General features: G+C 36.6%; 1 protein-coding gene, 1 long non-coding RNA gene and 1 other non-coding gene across 3 annotated transcripts in view; 1 reads left to right on the forward strand and 2 right to left on the reverse strand.

Annotated features, from left to right (window-relative positions):
* The window catches only part of LOC115939418 (uncharacterized), a 110,532-nt gene that overhangs the window by 27,610 nt on the left and 60,874 nt on the right, over positions 1-22,048 (forward strand). The gene's annotated exons all lie outside the window — the stretch shown is intronic.
* Positions 34-7,920, reverse strand: DSPP (dentin sialophosphoprotein). The gene is made up of 4 exons (XM_081812870.1): positions 7,792-7,920; positions 5,846-5,932; positions 4,552-5,535; positions 34-3,872 (listed from the first exon to the last, which is right to left on the reverse strand). Exons 1-4 carry the CDS (start codon positions 7,918-7,920, stop codon positions 2,049-2,051), a joined length of 3,024 nt encoding a protein of 1,007 aa, XP_081668996.1. The 3' UTR covers positions 34-2,048.
* LOC115939552 (U6 spliceosomal RNA) lies at positions 6,715-6,822 on the reverse strand. The gene has a single exon (XR_004074348.1). It is a non-coding gene; the product is annotated as a U6 spliceosomal RNA (small nuclear RNA).

Genomic DNA, 22,048 nt, shown 5'->3' on the forward strand with positions numbered 1-22,048 from the left:
TGTTACTTTTTCAGTTAAAAACAGCTAAATTTTTAAAATGTGATGGAAGGAATAAGGACTTGCAAACCCATTAAGATTAAGGGAGTTTTCTTTGTGAATAGTCACATAAATAGATGTTTATTATAGCATCAAAATTCATTACCTCTTTAATTTACATATCTTGTACAATTTACAAAGAGTTTCACATCCATTGCCTGACTTAAGCTCATAACAACCTTTTAAAATAGGTTAAACAGGTACTAGAAGCCACAGTTTACAAATTAAAAAAAGACAAAAACAAAAATCCTGAAGCCTAAAGGAGTTAAAAATCTAGAGCATATTTTAAGGAAAGAACTTTGGAGTCATTTACATGATTATGATATAGTAGAAACTTGAAATATTACAGTATTATGAGTTATCATATAGTTTATGAATAGCAGTATTTTTAAAGCTTTCAGCAATATTACTTGTAATATTGATCTCAACTAAGAAACTTGCATTAAATGAGAAATAAGGTAGAAAAAAAAAACTACTGAAACTCCATATAAAATATGCCTAATATTAGAAGCCAACTGATGACTAGTTGAAAATTAGCATCAAACAAGTTGCATTCAGAACTTTACTACATAGATTTTTACCTTTGAATTAGAACAAATCTAAAATAACTGCCTAAATGGAAAAAGAGGGAAATTACAAATCATCTCTACTAAATCTTGAAAAATACCTTAAATGTTTATGGCAATGTCTGTTGTATCTCCCAGTATCCCTGAACAATCCCAATTTACACCTCCTATCCCCAAGTAATTATTGATAGCGCCCCCTTCACTCTCAAAAGTATACTAGTTTGGATAATAAATTTTACCTCCACCCTATTAAATATCACACTCTAGTTGCATACACCTTTAAAATCCTCATGTTCTAGGGTTTGGGCTCCATCTCAAAACTAAGAATTACCCTCATTCATGCAAAAGTGGAACAATCCATGCTCAGATTTTAGTTGCATTATATGACTCTCAAAAAAGAGTAATTTCCAAAGCATTACCTACCAGCAACAGTTGGCTTTATTAAAGAGATTAACAGTGAAAAGGGTGTCTCGGGTCTGATTTGGAAGTTTCAGCATATGAGGGTTTAAAAGGGAAGTGTGAACCAAGTTTGACTTAAGATGGAAAACAAATACCAATTCCACATAGCAGAGCTCTGAACATAGAGTTAAAAAAGTAAATCCCCCTTTAGAGTACTTCATTTATGTATCATTTGTTTATTAATATTTGGAAAGTGGCTATTGGAGGCAAGACACTGTAAGCACTGCATCAATTTTGTCAATAGTTTTAGGGACATTATGCTAAATTTCCGGTGCTTAGCAGGAATGTAATACTGTACATCAGATTTTGTTATTTAAACCAGCCTCTGAATTATTTTCTGACTAGCACTCTTTAAATTTTTTCTAATTTGTAATTATTCAATAATTACAAAGATTATCCCCATGGTCCAGATAGATTCAATCATTGCTGCATTTCTTTTTCATATTACAAGTTTATTTCTTCCTTAGAACAAGCAAATGAATCAGTAGCCAAGCTGGATATCATGGTAACAGCATCTTTTACTCAGCAGTAAGCCGATCATCTATCCAGAATGTATGATTACTGAAAGATTAAGGCAATGCCACAGGTTGTTTATAAGATGTATTTACTTACTACATTCCCTAAAGCACTTGACATTTAAATCAGTTATCATATAGTACGTGATTGCTTCAGGTTTCTGTGTAAAGTTTTAATACTTTACACAGAATATTTTAATTGTCCCTTTTTATATTTAGATGTACACTTTTTAAAAATCTTTTCAGAATGTGTTTTAATATGCACATACCAAAGGTCCTGCATTCATATTCTCTCCTGAGGGTGTGGGAACTTGGTTCCAAATCTGGCAATTTGACTATTCCTCTCATTGTTTCTATGAATGTAGGCATCTTCTGTTTATGTCTCCCCTTTCTTTCCTTTCTTGGAAATCTTCATTTCCTATCAGTTATTCACTAGACTTCTCCAAAAAAAAATCTTGTGGGTTTTTCTTTTCTAATCATCACTGGTTGAGTGATTACTGTCACTGCCTTCACTCTCACTCTCACTGTCACTTCCATTGTTGCCAGTACCAGACTTGCTCTTGCTGTGACTCTTATCACTGTCGGATGCACTGTCGCTGCTGTCACTGTCACTACTGTCGCTGCTGTCACTGCTGTCGCTGCTGTCGCTGTCGCTGCTGTCGCTGTCGCTGCTGTCGCTGCTATCACTGCTGTCGCTGCTGTCACTGCTGTCGCTGCTGTCACTGTCGCTGCTGTCACTGCTGTCGCTGCTGTCACTACTGTTGCTGCTGTCACTGCTGTCACTGTCGCTGCTGTCGCTGCTATCACTGCTGTTACTGTCGCTGCTATCACTGCTGTCACTGCTGTCGCTGTTGCTGCTGTCGCTGCTGTCACTGTCACTACTGTCGCTACTGTCGCTGCTGTCACTGTCGCTGCTGTCACTGTCACTACTGTCGCTGCTGTCGCTGCTGTCACTGTCACTACTGTCGCTGCTATCACTGCTGTCGCTGTCGCTGCTGTCACTGTCACTACTGTCGCTGCTGTCGCTGCTGTCGCTGCTGTCGCTGTCGCTGCTGTCGCTGCTATCACTGCTGTCGCTGCTATCACTACTGTTGCTGCTGTCACTGTCACTACTGTCGCTGCTGTCGCTGCTGTCACTGTCGCTGCTGTCACTGCTGTCGCTGCTATCACTGCTGTCGCTGCTGTCACTGTCGCTGCTGTCGCTGCTGTCGCTGCTGTCACTGTCGCTGCTGTCACTGCTGTCGTTGCTGTCACTACTGTCGCTGCTGTCGCTGCTGTCACTGTCGCTGCTGTCGCTGCTATCACTGCTGTTACTGTCGCTGCTATCACTGCTGTCACTGCTGTCGCTGTCGCTGTCGCTGCTGTCACTGCTGTCACTGTCACTGCTGTCGCTGCTGTTGCTGCTGTCACTGTCGCTGCTGTCGCTGCTGTCACTGCTGTCATTGTTGCTGTCGCTGCTGTCACTGTCACTGCTGTCACTATCTGATTTGCTGTTGCTGCTGTCACTGCTGTCTGATTTACTGTCATTGTCGCTGCTGTCGCTGTCACTGCTGTCACTATCTGATTTGCTGTTGCTGCTGTCACTGCTGTCTGATTTACTGTCACTGTCGCTGCTGTCACTACTGTCGCTGCTGTCACTACTGTCACTGCTGTCACTATCACTGCTGTTGCTGTCACTGCTATCACTGTCTGACTTGCTGTCACTACTGTCGCTATCACTGCTGTCGCTGCTGTCACTGCTGTCACTACTGTCGCTGCTGTCACTGCTGTCGCTACTGTCTGATTTATCTCTATTGCTGTCTGATTTGCCATTGTCATCGGTCCTGTTTCCATTGTCATTACTGTCACTATCATTAGCATCTGATGTGCTATCACTGTCATTATCACCTCCTCCATTTGAGTCACTGTCATTGCCATTATCTTTTGGTTCATCAGAGTTAAAACCAGTATCTCCTCGGCTATTGCTGTCATTGTCACCTTCAGAATCAGCATCATCATTGCCATTAGATTCCTCACTGCTGTTGGGATCATCTCCTTGCATGGATTTGTCATCAAACTCATAGCTGTCATATCCATCACTGTTACTGTCACTACCTGTTTTGCTGTGTGCAACCTTATTTCCAGGTTCTGATTTCTGACCAGGTCCTTGTATGTCAGTCTCTCCTGGTGTCTTGACATTTCCTTTGCTCATGACCATTCCTTGTTGTCTTTTACTCTCTTTATCTTCACTGAATTTCCCAGCTTCTTTGGTAATATTGTTTCTGTTGCCACTACTGGGACCTTCCATTTCTATTCCCTGTGGAAAGATGGAGAAAAGAATGATTAGTTAGTGGATGGTATGCTGCAAAATTGCATTGGTCTGAGGAAGACAGACTGGGGAATGTGACCAGAGAAACAGAAGTTCAGCTTCCAGTACTTCATAAACTTCTGTTTGTAAGAATGTGCTTTATTCACTTGAGAGAACTCCAGTGTTTAGGTTATATAACAACCCATCCACATTTTTAGTCAGTAGGAACTTGTGTGAACAGTTACATGGTGTATCAGTTATTATAGAATTGTAACCAAATTTTCAGAAATGTCTGTTTTTAGAATTGTTCTGGGGGCACCTGCGTGGCTTAGTCAGTTAAGTATCTGGCTTTGGCTCAGGTCATAATCCCAGGGTCCTGAGATCAAGCCCCACATCAGGCTCCCTGCTCAGCGAGGAGCCTGCTTCTCCCTCTCCCTCTACTGTATCGCCCCCCCCCACTTGTGCTCTCTCACTCTCATTCTCAAATAAATAAATAAATAATAAAATCTTCCTTAAAATTGTTCTGTATCAGAGTTTAATAAGGACTCTAACTTTCCCATTAAATATTTGAGTAATTTAGGTGCACAAATAGATGAATGCTCATTATGATTTATTTTTGTGTTACCATCAGTGAATGGAGGGGGAGAATTTAAACTGCCATTGAAAGAAATCAGCTTCACAAACTAACCTTATCATGGCTCTTCCCAGTAGCACCTGGCTCTGATTCATCAGTGATTTTCTTTTCCACAGCTTTGTTTTCTCTGTAATTGGGCTTTTGCATGTCCTCTGTTATTGGGCTATCTTTGTCTTTGGAAATACCATCAGAATCCTCCTCACTTTTGGAGGTGTTGTCTCCATTGATGTCATGGGGATCTTCTTTGTCTTCAGGGTCATCATCTTCACTACTAGTTGAATTTTGACCTAAACTATTATCATTGTCATCTTTTCCATGAGGCTGACCCTCTTGGCCCTTGCTATTATCAGTGTCCTCTTTTCCATTCCCTGTTTCTTCACCTTCATTATCACCAGAGCCCTTATCTTCATCCTCCTCTGCTCCATTCCCACTAGGATTCCCATCAGAATTATCATCTTCTCCATTGCTAGCTCCACCCCCTGGTGTTACTCCTGCCTCCTGATTCCCATTTCTCTCATTTTCTCTCTGAGATGTTACTTCACCTGTATCACCCTCATTTCTACAGGAATTCCTGTTTATTTCATCCTCATGGCCTGTGCTGTTATTGCTTCCAGCTATTTGATGGTCATCTTCTTGGACAACAGTGGCATTCTCACTCTGACTTGCATCTCCAACATCTCCTCCATTGTTTACATTATTATCAGTATTTCTATTAATATTGCTCCCATTTGCTATTCCAGCATTGTCGATGATACTTACTTGTCCCCTGATGCCATTTGCTGTGGCGCTACTTTCTTTTCCGTGTATCCCATTATAACCATATGTTTCTAGTTTTCCTGTGACCCCATTTTGATCCTCACTATTCCCCTCGTCATTTACTAACATGGAATGTGTAGAAGAACTTTTCCCTCCTATTTCTGCCCACTCAGAGCCATTTCTTTCTTCTTTGTAATCATCTTTGGTATATTGTTGCCTTCCTCTTTCATTTTCAGGGGGGACACCACTCTCTTTGGTGGTATCATTGGCATTTAACTCATCCTGGAAAAGAGAAACAATTCAAAATAATTGAAGTAAAACAAACTGAAAAGATAAGCATCAATTTTCTGGAAGTTAATAGAATTTAGGGGCATCTGGGTGGCTCAGTCAGTTAAGCATCTGCCGCAGTCGATTAAGTGTCCTGGGATGGAGCCCCATATCGGGCTCCCTGCTCAGCGAGGAGTCTGCTTCTCCCTCTGTCCCTCCCCCTGCTCGTGCTCTCTCTCATGTTCTCTCTCTCAAATAAATAAATAAATAATTAAAAAAAGAATTTAAAAACAGCTTAGAAACATATTTTATAACCTATACCTACCTGTATTGGCACTTTTGCTTTTTCTAGAAGATTTAAATTTACAAATTTGTCAACAGCATGTCTCTCCAATGGCTTGATTTGAGGAACCTACCAAAATGAAAATATTGGAAATTTAAAACATTCTAATTTTGTGTACATGCATGCATGCACACATGCACGCATACATACAGACACACATTTTTCTCTAAATGAAAACATATATAATGCAAAGGCCAAAGTATGATCTAATAAAGCTTGTTACACAGCTAATGTAGAATTTAAACTGGGCATAGAGATACTTTTCACAATGGTATTACCAATTTTATTGATATTAACCAGACCATTTATCTCAAAGAGGATTGTCTTTTATAAAAATGAGGAGATAGACCTTTGGTGTTTCTGTACAAGCCTCCCACACTAGCACAAGACCCACCTTAAGTATAATCCTGGCCATACCCCTAAGAAAATAGCAGGTATCACCTGAGCCAGTGCAGAAACAAAACCAAGTAATTTGCTACTTCTGTCCTTCAGGAGTACATTTGAAATAGTTGAGAAAATTCTCACCTGCATAAATACCAAATTGTTTGATATTATGAAAGCATGCCAAAATGTTACCCATAGCAGGGTAACATAATTACAAATGGTTTAATTTTCCTAATTTTTTCTCTGTTGGTGTTTATCTGTATATTCCAAATTTTTCTCAATGAACATTAAAAAAATAATTATCTGAGTGAAACATTTTCTCCTATGTTGAAAAAATCTTATTTTTTCCTACTTTCATTCCTTGAAAACTTCCTTTAAAATGTAGGCTTCATTGATATTATAATGAAATTCATAGGGCATGAGCAAAGATGGCTAAAGTCTCCATGGCTTTTGGGCATTAAATGTAAATTAATCTGAATGAATTTTAAAAATTTGTGTGTTATCCTTGTGCAGGGACCATGCTAATATTCTCTGTATTATTACAATTTTAGTATGTGTGCTGCCAGAGCAAGCACAATCTGAATAAATTTTAAAAGTAATAATCCATCTGACAAGAAATGAGTTTCAGTTAGAGGAATGGGAGCATGAATTGGAGTGCATATTTGGGTTTGTTGAGACCCCCAAAGAAATCTTGTAAAGTCTTTCATTCAAATCTAAATGTTTAGGCCCAGCTTATCTTCAAAGTCTTAAGGAAATATATATTATTTAATGTTAGGTTAAAAGAGATAACAAAGTGAGGAGATTTTCTGAGGAATACATACTTACTGGAATAGCCCATGCTGCTGCCCAAATGCAAAAATATATAATTATCTTCATTTTCCTTAGGAATATTAATCAGTCTGTTTTTAAAGAAAAAAGGACAGCACAAAATCACTTATAAAGCAAAAGATGATAACCATGGTAAGGTATTATTTTGGTCAGTTAGCATTTGACTTTTTCCTGGGCAGGGAGTGTATATCCAACATGAGAAGAAGGCTATCAAGACTCAGTGTTACAGAAGAAACACATTTTGTATCTGTTTTATATGGAGTGCTCACAGATACGTACAGGGGGCATCATCAGGCTCAGCACTGAAGTAACTAACTAGACTTTTTCTGCCTATGCCAATGAAGGGGCACAGCCATGTAGTTACAAAGGACACAACTATAACTTTGTCTTGCTATTCTTAATGGTGATAACATTTCTTTTGAATAATTTTAATCAAGCATTAACTAATTCTAGGATTATCGCTGAAAGATGAATCATTTATCATCCCCACCCCAAATCCGCACAAGTGGGCTGTGGGACACTGTAAAGGAAAGAAATTACTAGCATCAAGGAGCCTCGGCTAGTGGAAGGAACATGAAGTTTGGATTTAGAGACCAAGTTAAAGTTCTACCTCTGCTACTTAATGTGTAAACTTGAGAAATTTAAGTAGTTTTATTAAGCCTTTGTTTCCTCCATCTGGGATAATAATACCTATACTTTGGGATTATCCCAGTTACCTTAGCAGAAGAATCTTCTCTGAGAAGCATTCTCTGACTCCTTGTCAAAGGCCATTTGGTGTCTCTAGCCTTTTTACACCCAGCAGCTTCTGTAAACCTCACTGGTAGCATACTGCACTGTTTTAGCATAGCCTGATTACTTTTATGTTCCTCTGACCTACTGAGAGCTCTGAAGCCTAGGAGAATGTGTTGGTAATCACTATATTCGAATACATAGTACAGAAAGAGATGTTTTATGAATATTGTTGGTGAATAAATACGTATTATTATAAGCATAACTAGCAGTGTTCTGGGTATTTAGCAATCCCTTTATAAATGATAGCAATTATTATGTGGAGCTTCTAGAAACATGATCCTTTATTCCTGTTAGAATTCACATTCAGGGGGCACCTGGGTGGCTCAGTCGTTAAGCATGTGCCTTCTGCTCAGGTCATGATCCCGGGGTCCTGGGATCAAGCCCCGCATCGGGCTCCCTGCTCCACAGGAGGCCTGCTTCTCCCTCTCCCACTCCCCCTGCTTGTGTTCCCTCTCTCACTGTGTCTCTCTCTGTCAAATAAATAAATAAAATCTTAAAAAAAAAAAGAATTCACATTCAGAAATGGTATAATATATATTTTGATACATTGGAATAGACATTGTATAGTCCTTGTGAATCAAAAATTTAAATTGCTATTACTGAAAATTGGATTTCTTGGTGTAATGATACTATTACCACAGAAAGGAAGAGTTTACTCCTATTTCATGAACTCCCACTGAGTTAACAGATTACAATAATGCATGTCATAAAATAGCTTTGATTGAATTTAATGTTGATAATGGAAACATAATAAAATCTTAGTGAATATCAACTGTCATAGAATTTTATTGGCATTTCCTCACAGAACAGAGGACATGTTTTCTGAGAGGAAAAAAAGGCTTACTTTTATGGCTATTCAGTAGAAAGCTAAGAATAGCTAGACTTTCTTCAAAAATCCTATAGATTAAAAATGAAGCTGAAGTGACCTCAGGACAAGTATAATGCAGAACTCTGGGGCATAGGTGTTGAAGGGCAGCTGCTTAGAAAGCAGGGGTTATACGGTACTTTGCAGTACCAAACCTAATTATTACATAAACTCTGCTAAAGGCTGGTCTACATTTATTTGGAGGAACCATAGTATCCTAGAAATGTACCTGTAGTGAAGGTCATGGTTATACACATCCCGTTCTAAACTGCAATCCAGCAATCTGACTACTTTGGTTCTCTTTCATATCCACTCCAGAACAATTGCACAATGCACCATGATGCTTGCTACTGTATTCACAGGTAGGTAAATAGCTCAAAAGATTGTTATAGAAATAGCCCCAGTTTTGTCAGCCTGAAACCTCTTTCATTTTCTAAACCTGTTATGATATCATGAAACAGAAAAAATATGTGATAGAGGTCAGAATCTCCAGATAACCTAAGTAAAACTATTTTGTTCTAGCTTTCAAAACCTTCATGTCAGTAGGCAAAAAAAAAAAAAAAATTGATCTTTTAGGATGAAAGTTGATTTTTCAGGGACCAAAAAATTAAATGTAAACTGGGATGCAGTCATTCATTCAACATTTGAAGACCAAATGTGGACCAGATACTGAGCCCTGGAAATAGATATGAGCCCTACCCTCTTGGAGCTTAACTCTGAGTGGATTAGCCAGACTTTGAAGTAAATGTACCATAATGTGTTGAATAAAATTCCCAAATCCATGTTTATTTCCTGAGTCAGTATTTAAATGTCACTATTGTTACTCTTTGTTTCTTTACTTTTTTATTAAATGCCATCACATCTTATATTGCAATGGTAAGGCTAAAAAATGTCTTTAACTAGATTCAAGATTCTTAAAGATGGTCTTTGTAGATAAAAAATAACAGTAATGGAGCTATCGTGAATTATGTGTAAAATATTCTTAATCACTCATTTCGTTAATATTTTAGATTTACAATATTTGCTTCATCTTACATATACTTTTCCTATTAGCAACTGATATTTTAACATAGTGGCTGTAAAAAAAAATACCTATTCTTCAGTGATCCAATGTTTTGCTAGATGGAATTAGCATCCCTTACCATATAATTTTCTGTTATCTTTTAAACACGTAGTCTTGATTTGCCAAGTCAAAAGAGAAGGAAAAAAATCTAATCATAAGGGTTATTCACTTCTTAAAATCAAGTCAGCTTCTTCTCTGAAATTAAAATTTCTACAAGAATCAGTTGGTTCTGAGTAAAGAAGATGTTTCATCTTACCTTAAAAGCCTTCAAAGGGACTTTGAAAATCCAGGATTTCTCATCTTTCGCTTTGAAGACTGAGAGAGGCTCACTGTCCTGGACTTTTGCATGGCAATTTTGTACCTGCTGAAATTTAAACTCAGTTTGATCATTTTCTCAACCAATCACTGTTTAGGATCCCTGATAATGGGGTTATAAAGTGTCACCATGTCTATGAAGCACATAGTAACTTCCCCCACTTCCTTCACATACTGACATGTATTTGCTCACTGAACTATTCGGTTCCAAGGGACTAGACTTACTTTCACTTAATTAAATAGCTCCTGTAAGGCTGTTTTGCATCTTAAATATAGAGAATCAGTGTAGCATATCTGAAAAGAGCCACTTAAACTCTGTCACCCCGACATTTCTTGTCTTAACTAAGGTTGACAATCTAAGAAAACTCTAGGTTTCTTTAGTAAATATGACTGCCTATTTAAGACTCCTATCATTCCTGAGGTAGGTATTAAAGTTTCTGTGCTATAATTCAAGAAACTGTCCACAGGCAACAGCCTGACATTGCCTGAGGGGTCTTTAGGATATATAAATAGTAACTCGCATGAAATCTCTCTGACCTAAATAAACAGTCATGTGAGGCTTAAAAATGTATCAGTTTAGTAGTATTCAAACTGAATTTTAAAAATAGATATTCAAGGGGCACCTGGGTGGCTCAGTTGTTAAGCGTCTGCCTTCGGCTCAGGTCATGATCTCAGGGTCCTGGGATCAAGCCCCACATCGGGCTCCCTGCTCGGTGGGAAGCTGCTTCTCCCTCTCCCACTCCCCCTGCTTGTGTTCCCTCTCTCACTGTGTCTCTCTCTGTCAAATAATTAAAAAAAAAAAGATAGATATTCAAAATGCCAAAAGTTATTGTAAGAAATAATTCCTAGATGTGCAAAAGTGCATACAGACAATTGATTTAGCTCTCAATTATCTCTGTTATTTGTGTCAACTGTGAGGGACAAAATAGAAAACCAGACAGTATTTTTAGCAGAAAGTTTTGCTACCCTGAACTTACCATTCTCCTGAACCCCAGATGTATGCAATAATGCAGGTAATCCCTAAACCATTTGTCCAATTTGTGTATTCAAAAACTTGACAATCTATGTCTCTCCATGTACTTCTTCAGAACTTTCAATAATATTTCAATCTTTTTTTTTATATTATAATACCAAAGGATGTGAACCCCATAAAAGCACTAATATACCACTACCCAACAGTGGAAACTTCAGAATTTATATATAGAACTATTACAGGGAATACAGTAAGATTGAAGAGGAATGAAGGGAATGGAAAGATAATTTGCCATGAAGCTGTGTTTTCATTAGCAAGCATTTTGTTTTTGTTTAGACAGCATGTTTATGTGGTTGCCTTAAAGGGCCTCACCAAATTTTAAGGAGTCCTAAGTCACTCCTGGGAGCAACTTTACACCTTCACTCACACAAGACACCAGGGGAGATTAATGAACTAAACCTGTCTTCTTTTCATTTCATTTAAATTAATAATATGTCAATAATTGATAGAACTAGTAGGCAGAAAATCATTGCAGATAAAAAGATTTAAAAAGAAATAGGGGCGCCTGGGTGGCTCAGTCGTTAAGCGTCTGCCTTCGGCTCAGGTCATGATCCCAGGGTCCTGGGACGAAGCCCCGCATCGGGCTCCCTGCTCTGCGGGAAGCCTGCTTCTCCGCCTTCTACTCCCCCTGCTTGTGTTCCCTCTCTTGCTGTGGTCTCTTTCTGTCAAATAAATAAATAAAAATCTTTTTAAAAAATTAAAAAAATAAAAAGAAGTATCAGCCAACTTGATCTAATTTGACATTTATTGAACACTTCATCCAACTACAACAGAATAAACATTCTTTTCTAATGCAGGTGGAATATTTACCAAGATAGACCATATTCTAGGCCCACCAAAAAATCTCAATAAAATTAATGGCTTACTGACCACAAAAGAATTAAATTAGAAGTCAATAACAGAAAAAAAAGAAATCAATATCAGAAAGATCTCGGGAAAACCCAAATATTTGGAAGCTAAATTACATATTTCTAAATAACCAATGGGTACAAGAAGAAACCAAAGAGAAATTCAAAATATATTGGATTAAAAAATGAAAACACAACAATTTATCAAAATTTGCAGGATGTCACTGAAGCACTTCTTATGGGGAAATTAATAGCACTAGATGCCTGTGTTAGAAAAGAAAAAGTTCTTAAAACAATGACTGTGGCTTCCACCTTAAGTAATTACAAAAATTTTTTTAAAAATTAAATTCAGGGGTGCCTGGGTGGCTCAGATGGTTAAACATCTGCCTTCGGCTCAGGTCATGATCTCCAGGTCCTGGGATGGAGCCCCACGTCCGAGCTCCCAGCTCAGTGGGGAGTCTGCTTCTCCTTCTCCCTCTGCCTCTCCTTCTGCTTCTGCTCTCTCTGTGTGTCTCTCTCTCAAATGAATAGATAAAATCTTTAAAAATAAATAAATAAAAATTAAATTCAAATTAAGTAAAAGAAAGGAATTAATAAAAATCAGAACTGAAATCGACAGAATAGAAAAAAACAATAGAGAAAATCAATGAAACCAAGAGCTGGATTTTTGAGAAGTTCACTAAAATTTATAAGACTCTAGTCAGATTAATCAGAGTAATATGAGAGAAGACATAATTATCAATATAAGAAATGAGAGAGGGGAAAATCTACAGATTCTATAGACATTAAAAGATAAAAAGGGAATATTCTGAACAACTTTTGCCAGTAATATATTCAACAACTATAGAAATGGATAGATGCCTTGAAAACACCAAGCCTCACTCAAGAAGAAATAGATAACTTGAATAGCCCCATATCTATTAAAGAAGTTAAGTTCATAGTTAAAAACTTTCCCCCAGCTGCCTTTCTTCATTTCATACTCTCTCTGCCACTTCTAATCTAAGCTGTCAGCATCTCCACTGATACAAATTTTTTAAGAAGTCTTCTATAGATTTCACAAGAGTTCACTCAGTCATATCCCCAGATCTTTCCACATAATCCTTTCTGTACCTTTGACTTTTGCTAAGACGGCAGAAGGATGAGGTTAGCCTCATCCAAATAATCTCTTTGCCTTAAGATCAACTGATTAGTAAACTTAATTATATTTGCCAAATCCCTTTTGCCACATAATGAGACATAATCATAGAAATGATTCATCATCATATTTATACTTTCTCCTCACACTCAAAGGAGAAGGGATTATATAAGCATGAGGGTCATTAGAGGTCATCTTAAAATTCTGTCTACCATACACTTTATAGTAAAAGAAAATAGATCAGTGGCTTCATGGACCAGGGGAAAAGGTGGAAGGAAGGGAGGAAGGGATTATAAAGGGTCATGAGGAAATTTTGATGGATATTTTTTACTATCTTAATTGTGGTGATGGTTTCATAGGTATATACATATGTCAGAACTTACCAAATGTACACTTTAAATATATACAGTTGATTGTGTGTGGGTGATACCTCAGTAAGGTTGTTAGGGGAAAAAGTAATTAACACATTTCAAATCCTATAAATTGAGAAGTTAAAACTGTGGCTTTAATAAGGGCTTCCCAAAGAGAAACATAAACCCCAATTTATTGTGGAAACCAAACAATTAATTAAAAGTTAAGATCTGGGCTCAGAGAGCTACACATTTTAGTAACTAAGCAGGTTATCTAAAAACCCTTAATTAGGATTGTTATTCTATTCCCAAGAGTTTGGAATGGAAGGCTTAACCTGGTGGATATTCTACAACCATGACTTTGAACTATCTGCCTTCCTGTTTTCTTAAATTTGTATAAACCATAGCTGAGGCAAATGTCAAAACCAAGGCAAGTACTGTATGTTGGCTAATTGAACATTAAAAAAAAAAAGGTGGGGCGCCTGGGTGGCTCAGTTGGTTGAGCGACTGCCTTCGGCTCAGGTCATGATCCTGGAGTCCCGGGATCGAGTCCCGTATTGGGCTCCTTGCTCAGCAGGGGGTCTGCTTCTCCCTCTGACCCTCTCCCCTCTCATGTGCTCTCTCTCTCTCATTCTCTCTCTCAATAAATAAATAAAATCTTTAAAAAAAAGGTGGAAGTAAAAAAAAAAAAACTAAGGCAAGAATAGCAATAGAAGTATAGACATAGAATCTTCCAAATCAAATTATTTTAAATTAAGTCAAGCTGGTTCAGAAACCAGCATAAGGGCTCTGAGTAGGGGTTCTCTGTGTGGGCAGACCAGTGCAGTTGGCAATTGATACAATATTAAGTTTTAAGATACAACTATAGTTTTCAGCTGTAGAAACATTTTTTTAGATACGTCTCTTCCAGCAAGGAAAAAAAAAGCAAAATTAAACTATTGGGACTACAACAAAATAAAAAGCTTTCGCACAAAGGAAACCATCAACAAAACAAAAAGGCAACCTACTGAATAGGAGAAGATATTTGCAAATGATATATTGGATAAGGGGTTAATATCCAAAATATGTAAAGAACTTACACAACACAAAGAATCCAATTTTAAAATGGGCAGAGATACTGAATAGACAGTTTTCTAAAGAAGACATCCAGATGGCCAACAGACACATGAAAAGATGCCCAACATCACCAATCATCAGGGAAATGCAAATCTAAACCACAATGAGATACTACCACCCACCTGTCAGAATGGCTAGTATCAAGAAGACAAGAAATAACAAGTGTTGGCAAGAGGTGGAGAAAAGGAACCCTTGGGCACTGTTGGTGGGAATGTAAATTGGTGCAACCACTGTGGAAAACAGTATGGAGGTTCCTCAAAAAATTAAAAATAGAATTACCACATGATAGTAATTCCACTACTGGATATTTACCCAAAGAAAATGAAAACAGTAATTCAAAAAGATATATGCACCCCTATATTTATTGCAACATTATTTACAATAGCTAAGATACAGAAACAATCCAAGTATCCATCCATAGATGAATGGATAAAGAAGATGTGGTATATATACACAACGGAATATTAGCCATAAAAAAGAATGAAATTTGGCCATTTGTGACAACATGGATGGACCTAGAGGGTACAGTGCTAAGTAAATCAAATCAAAGACAAATATCATATGATTTCATTCATAATTGGAATTTAAGAACAAAACAAATGAACAAACAGAGACAAACAAAAGAACAGACTCTTAAATACAGAGAACAAATTGGTGGTTGCCAGAGGTGGGTGGGGGGATGGGCAAAATAGATAAAGGGGATTTAGAGATACAAACTTTGTTATAAAATAAAAGTCATGAAGATGAAAAGTATAGCATGCAGTATAATCAATAATATCGTAGGGTAATTTTATTTTTAACTTTTTGAGGAACCTCCATACTGTTTTACTGAGTGACTGCACCAGTTTGCATTCCCACCAACAGAAAAGGATGGTTCCCCTTTCTCACAACCTTGCCAACACCTGTTTGTTTCTTGTGTTGTTGATTTTAGTCATTCTGACAGGTGTGAGGTAATATCTCATTTTAGTTTTGATTTGTATTTCCCTGATGATCAGTGATGCTGAGCGTCTTTTCATGTGTCTGTTGGCCATCTGTATGTCTTCTTTGGAAAAATGTCCATTCATGTCTTCTGCCCATTTTTAATTGGATTATTAGTTTTTAGGGTGTTGAGTTTTATGTTCTTTATATATTTTGGATACTAACACTTTACCAGATATGTCAATTTGCAAATATCTTCTCCTATTCTGTAGGTTGCCTTTTAGTTTTGTTGATTGTCTCCTTTGCTGTGCAGAAGCTTTTTATCTTGATGAAGTCCCAATAGTTTATTATTGTATGTGTTTCCCTTGCCTCAGGAGACATATCTAGGAAGAAGTTGTTTTGGCTGATGTCAAAGAGGTTACTGCCTGTGCTTTCTTCTGGGACTGGTTTCAGGTCTCACATTTAGGTCTTTAATCCATTTTTTTTTATTTAGTTTATTTTTGTGTATGGTATAAGAAAGTGGTCCAGTTTCATTTTTCTGCATGTTGCTGTCAGGTTTTCCCAACACCATTTGTTGAAGAGACAGTCTTTTTCCCATTGGATATTCTTTCTTGCTTTGTCAAAGATTAATTGACCACTACTAGGTATTTACCTAAACAATACAGAAATACTAATTCAAAGGGATACATGCATCCTGATGTTTATAGCAGCATTATCTACAATAGCCAAATTATGGAAACAGTCCAAGTATCCATAGACTGAGGAATAAAGAAGATGTGGTATATATATAATGGAATATTATTTAGCCAACAAAAAGAATGAAATCTTGCCATTTGCAACAACATGGTTGGAGTTAGAGAGCATTATGCTAAGTGAAATAAATCAGAGAAAGACAAATACCATATGATTTCACTCATATGTGGAATTTAAGAAACAATACAAAGGAGCAAAGGGAAAAAAAGGAAAAAGAGAGAAGCAAACCAAGAAACAGATTCTTAACTATAGAGAATAAACTAATGGTTACCAGAGGGGAGGTGGATAGGGTAATGGGTTAAATAGGTGATGGGGATTAAGGAGCACACTTATTGTGATGAGCACCAGGTGTTGTATGGAAGTGTTGAATCACTATATTGCACACCTGAGACTGATATTACCTTGCAAGTTAACTAACTGGAATTTAAATTAAAACTTTTAAAAATAAAATGAAAACACTTATACCTTAAAAAATATCATAATAATGTTGTATTGTGACAGAAGGTGACTGCACTTATTGTGGTGAGCACTGAATAATGTATAGAACTGTTGAATCACTATGTTATATGCCTGAAACTAATATAACATTGTATGTCAATTATACTTCAATAAAAAATCTGTAAGATATTGGGCACCTGGGTGGCTCAGTTGGTTAAGCGACTGCCTTCGGCTCAGGTCATGATCCTGGAGTCCTGGGATCGAGTCCCACGTCAGGCTCCCTGCTCAGCAGGGAGTCTGCCTCTCTCTCTGACCCTCCCCCCTCTCATTCTCTCTCTCAAATAAATAAATAAAATCTTTAAAAAAAAATCTGTAAGATATTAAGAGATTGCTTTAGTTAAAAGAATAATTTATGAACATGTTTTTATTAATGAATTTATGCCACAAAGTTTATATATAAATAATATGTTAATAAAATAAAAATACTATAGGTAAGACATGCGAAGTCTGTTACATAATAGGTAATTGGCAGAAAACCACTGATGGTTTGAAAACTGGAGGCTCCTTAAGAGCAAATTACCTCTGTCCTTCATGGAGCCTTAGCCCAATGCTTTTCTCTACAAATTTGCTGATATATGAATGGTAGCCAAAGGTGGTACAACCAATCTTAGAAGAGCTCTATTATACCCTGCAGCAGCTGCTTGGATTCGGAGAAGTTCAGTTGTGGCAGCTTTATCTAAACAATTCTACAGTATAGTCCTAGTTTGTTTTTCTCCTCTAAACTGGTCTGGGAGGTGGTAGGATATGAGATTGGGGATTACCTGCAACCTAGTATGGCTTATGAATGCTTGTGCCAGAGTGTGAGACCATTGATTCTCTTCAGATTTCTGATTGTCTTTCCTGCAAAGAAAAAAAATCACAAAATGACCACCTGGAGAGCAGCCTTATATCTGCTTATAGAATCCAATCTAGGGTTGCCAGACTTAGCAAATGAAAATACAGAATGCCCAGTTAAATTTGAGTGATTTCTAATTACCTGTGCTAATGTACATTGAGATAAAAGAAAAATGTTGCATGGGACATACTTGTACTAAAATATTTGTTGTTTATCTGAAATAATTATAAAAATATCTAAATTACATCTTTCTTTATATTTCCCTCATGATTTGGCTCCCCTTAGCAGTTACTTCTCTTGCAGAATTTACTTATAAAATTTTTCATGATAGTCTATGTTTAATTTACATTGTGACATAGCTTCCACACAGTGGTCTGTAGAAAATTCTTTCCTTTTTAGTCCACTGAACATTCATTAATGGAAAAACACAATCAATATTAGTATTATGAACTGGTATGTACTGGCATAAATCACCTTTCAAATTTAGTTTATTGAAGCACATAATACCATCTTCCACTGTATAACTTAGTTTTGTAGTCTTCAAGATTATATTCCATCTCTTGATCAACGACTTTTTAAAATGTTGTCCACTAACAAAAGCATTGCTGTCAGTGTTTGTTCCTTTCTTCAACACCGCACATGATTCCAAATTGCTCCCATGCCAGAAGAGTATTTAGAAACATCCATATAAAAGAATCAAATCCTTCAAGGGATTATATCATATAACAAAATAGTAATGACAAGTGCCATTATAAGAATCCATTTCAAGTCAGAACTTCTTATCTTCTTCATAATATCCCTCTTAAGAACAGTCTTGACACTTAAAGGGATGAATTTTTCTGTAATTCTTTAACACATTCCACAATTTTCTTTGAGGGTTGGGGGACTCCAATAACACTGTTTTCTCTTCTATCTGTGTAATCCCATTACTAAAGAGATAACTGAAAAGTACAATCAAGAAATAAGTAGGCTTCATTCAATGGATTATTTTAATTTGGGAGTCTTTTCTTCAGAATTAAAGTAGGATTTAAGTGCTTCAAATAAACTGAGGATTTTCTCAAATGACTTTTCAAGAGAGCCAATGGATTCTGAATCCAAGAGACCTGAAGACTGCTGAATGTCAACAATATCACACAAATATTTTTTGAAAAAGTCTTCCTAGACCTTTATTTTTTAAAGATATTTATTTATTTATTTGACAGAGAGGGAGACAGCGAGAGAGGGAACACAAGCAGGGGGAGTGGGAGAGGGAGAAGCAGGCTTCCCGCTGAGTAGGGAGCCCGATGTGGGGCTCGATCCCAGGACGCTGGGATCATGACCTGAGCCGAAGGCAGACGCTTAACGACTGAGCCACCCAGGCGCCCCGACCTTTATTTTTTAAAGCAGTGTTACATACATAACAGCCCAATAAAATATTAGGCAAAATATATGAACAATGGAAAGGAACTACTGCTATCTGCAACAATATGAATAAATCTCAAATGTATTAAGCAAAGTGAAAGAAGCTGGAGAGGAGACTACATATTGTACGATTTCATTCATACAACATTTGGATAAGGTAAAACTATAAGGACCAAAAACATATTAGTGACTATAGTTGTCTTTTTTTTTTCAATTATTTATTTTTGATCTATCCATGTTGATATGTAGAGTTCGAGTTCATTCCTTTTTAAGTGCTATATAGTTATTTAATCATATAAGTATATCATTCTTCATTCATCTTGTCCCCTACTGATGGGCATTTAGGTTGTTTCTGTTTTTTAATAATATAACAAACAGCATTGGCTATCACTGTACACATTTTTTAAAATGAGAACTTTTAAGATCTAATCTCGTAGCAACTTTCAAATATGCATATTAACTATAGTCACTATGCTATACATGATTACCAGAAGTTTGTACTTTTTGATCCCCTTCACTCATTTTGCCTATCCCCCTCCTGCCCCCTGCCTCTGACAACCACTTGTCTCTTCTCTGCATTTATGAGTTTAGTTTAGTATGTTTGTTTTGTTTTGTTTTATTTCATATAAGAGTAAGATAATATGTTGCCTTTCTCTGTCTGACTTATTTCTCTTATCATAATGCCCTTAATGTCCATTCATGCTGTCACAAATGGCAAGATTTCCTTCTTTTTAATGGTTGCATAATATTCCATTATATATATAGATAGCATACTTTCTTTACCCATTAATCCATCAATTAGGATTACCGGAATAGGACACTTAGGTTGTTTTCATATCTTGACTAAGTAATGCTGCAATGAACATGGGAGTGCATATATCTTTTTGAGTTAGTGTTTTTGTTTTCTTCAGCTAAGTACACAGAAGTAGAATTGCTGGATCATATGGTAGTTTTAATTTTTTGAGGAACCTCCATAGTGTTTTCCATAGAGGCTTTACTTCTTACATTCCCACCAACAGTGCAAGAGGGTTTCTTTTCTCCACATCCTCAAAAACACTTTCTTTCTTATCTTTTTGATACTAGCCATTCTGATAGGTGTGAGGTGATATCTCACTGTGGTTTTGATTTACATTTCCCTAATGGTTAATGATGTTGAGCATCCTTTCATGTACCTGTTGGCCATCCATATGTCTTTTTTGAAAAAATACCTATTCAGATCTTCTGTTCATTTCTTAATCAATTATCTATCTATCTATCTATCTATCTATCTATCTACCTATCTATCTATTTATTTGCTGTTGAGTAAACTGAGTTCTTTATATATCTTGGATATTAACCCCTTATCAGATATATGATTTGCAAATAGTTTCTCCCATTCAGTAGGTTGCCTTTCATTTTGTTGATAGTTTGCTATGTAGAAGCTTTTTAGTTTGTTGTGGTCCCATTTATTTATTTTTGCTTTTGTTGCTTTTGTTTTTAGTGTCAGATCCAAAAGTCTTTGCCAAGACCTATATCAAGGAGCTTACTGCCTATGCTTTCTGCCAGGAGTATTATGATTTCAGGTCTTACATTCAAGTCTTTAATCCATTTTGAGTTAATTTTGGTGTATGGTGTAAGATTAGTGATCCACCTTCATTCTTTTATATGTCCCTGTGCAGCTTCCCCAGTGCTAACTGTTGAAGAGACTGCCTTTTCCAACTATGTATTTTTGGTTCTTTTCTCATAAATTAACTGACTATATATGCATGGTTTTATTTCTGGGCTCTCTATTTCTGTTCCGTTGATCTAAGTGTTTGTATTAATGGCAATATCATACTGTTTTGATCACTGTAGCTTTGTAACATAGCATGAAATTAAGGAGTGTGATGCCTCCAGCTTAGTTCTTTCTCAAGATGGCTTTGGCTATTTGAGGTCTTCTGTTGTTCCATACAAATTTTAGGATTGTTTGTTCCATTTCTGTGAAACATCCATTAGAATTTTGGTAGAGATGACATTGAATTTGTGGATTGCTTTGGGCAGTATAGATATTTTAACAGTATTAATTCTTCCAATCCATGAGAACAGAATATCTGTTCATTTATTTGTGTCTTCTTCAATTTCTTTCATTAATATCATATAGTCTTCTAAGTACAGGTCTTTCATCTCCTTGGTTACATTTATTCCTTGGTATTTTATTCTTTTTGGTGCAGTTGTATGTGGGATTAATTTTTCTTTCTTATAGTTCTCACAAAAATCTTTTAACTGCTCAATTTGAAAAGCATAAACACTGAAATTGGAGAACAATTTCATGGCAATGACTTCAGTGTCAGTAGAAAGGACATTAGATGCTGTTTGAGCAACATTATGTAGAATATAGCAGGACAGCCAACATCTTCCCTTTATATTTCTTCAACTTTGAATAAACACTGTCTGTACTTTCTTGCATATATCCACCCAAATTTGTATTTATATTATCACCAAAAGCAGTATAATTTTTCTCATTAAGTCTGACTTCTATTATAGAACCCCTTTGAAGTCTTATCTGGAAGAGATTTTACTACCAGTAGCTTTATAAGTAATACTTTCTCATGAGACAAGTATTACACAAGTAAAAGGAACATGTTTTCCACATTATGATTACTTGCATCTGTAGTTATGTTATAAAAAGGTAAGGTATTATGCCTTTGATAAGCTCTCTAACAGTACATGGAACTATTACATATTTTGTTACTGCAGTAGATTTTATCTTAATAATTTGCTTGTAATTTTGGGATCAGAAAATACTTCTGGTAGCAGCACATTCTCTTCTTTTTTAATGTTTCAAGTTTTAATTTAAATTTTAGTTAGTTAACATATAGTGTGATACTAGTTTCAGGAGGAGAATTAGTGATTCATCCCTAATACCCAGTGCTCATTATAACAAGTGCCCTCCTTAATACCCATCACCCATTTAGCCTATCCCCCCACCCACTTCCCTTCTAGCAACCTTTTGTTTGTTCTCTATAGTTAAGAGTCTGTTATAGTTTGCCTCCCCCTTTTTTTTTCTTTCCCTTGTGTTCATCTGTTGTTGTT

This window comes from Leptonychotes weddellii, chromosome 2, assembly GCF_054177405.1.
Source record: "Leptonychotes weddellii isolate Sample4059 chromosome 2, ASM5417740v2, whole genome shotgun sequence".
Lineage (NCBI taxonomy): Eukaryota > Metazoa > Chordata > Mammalia > Carnivora > Phocidae > Leptonychotes > Leptonychotes weddellii.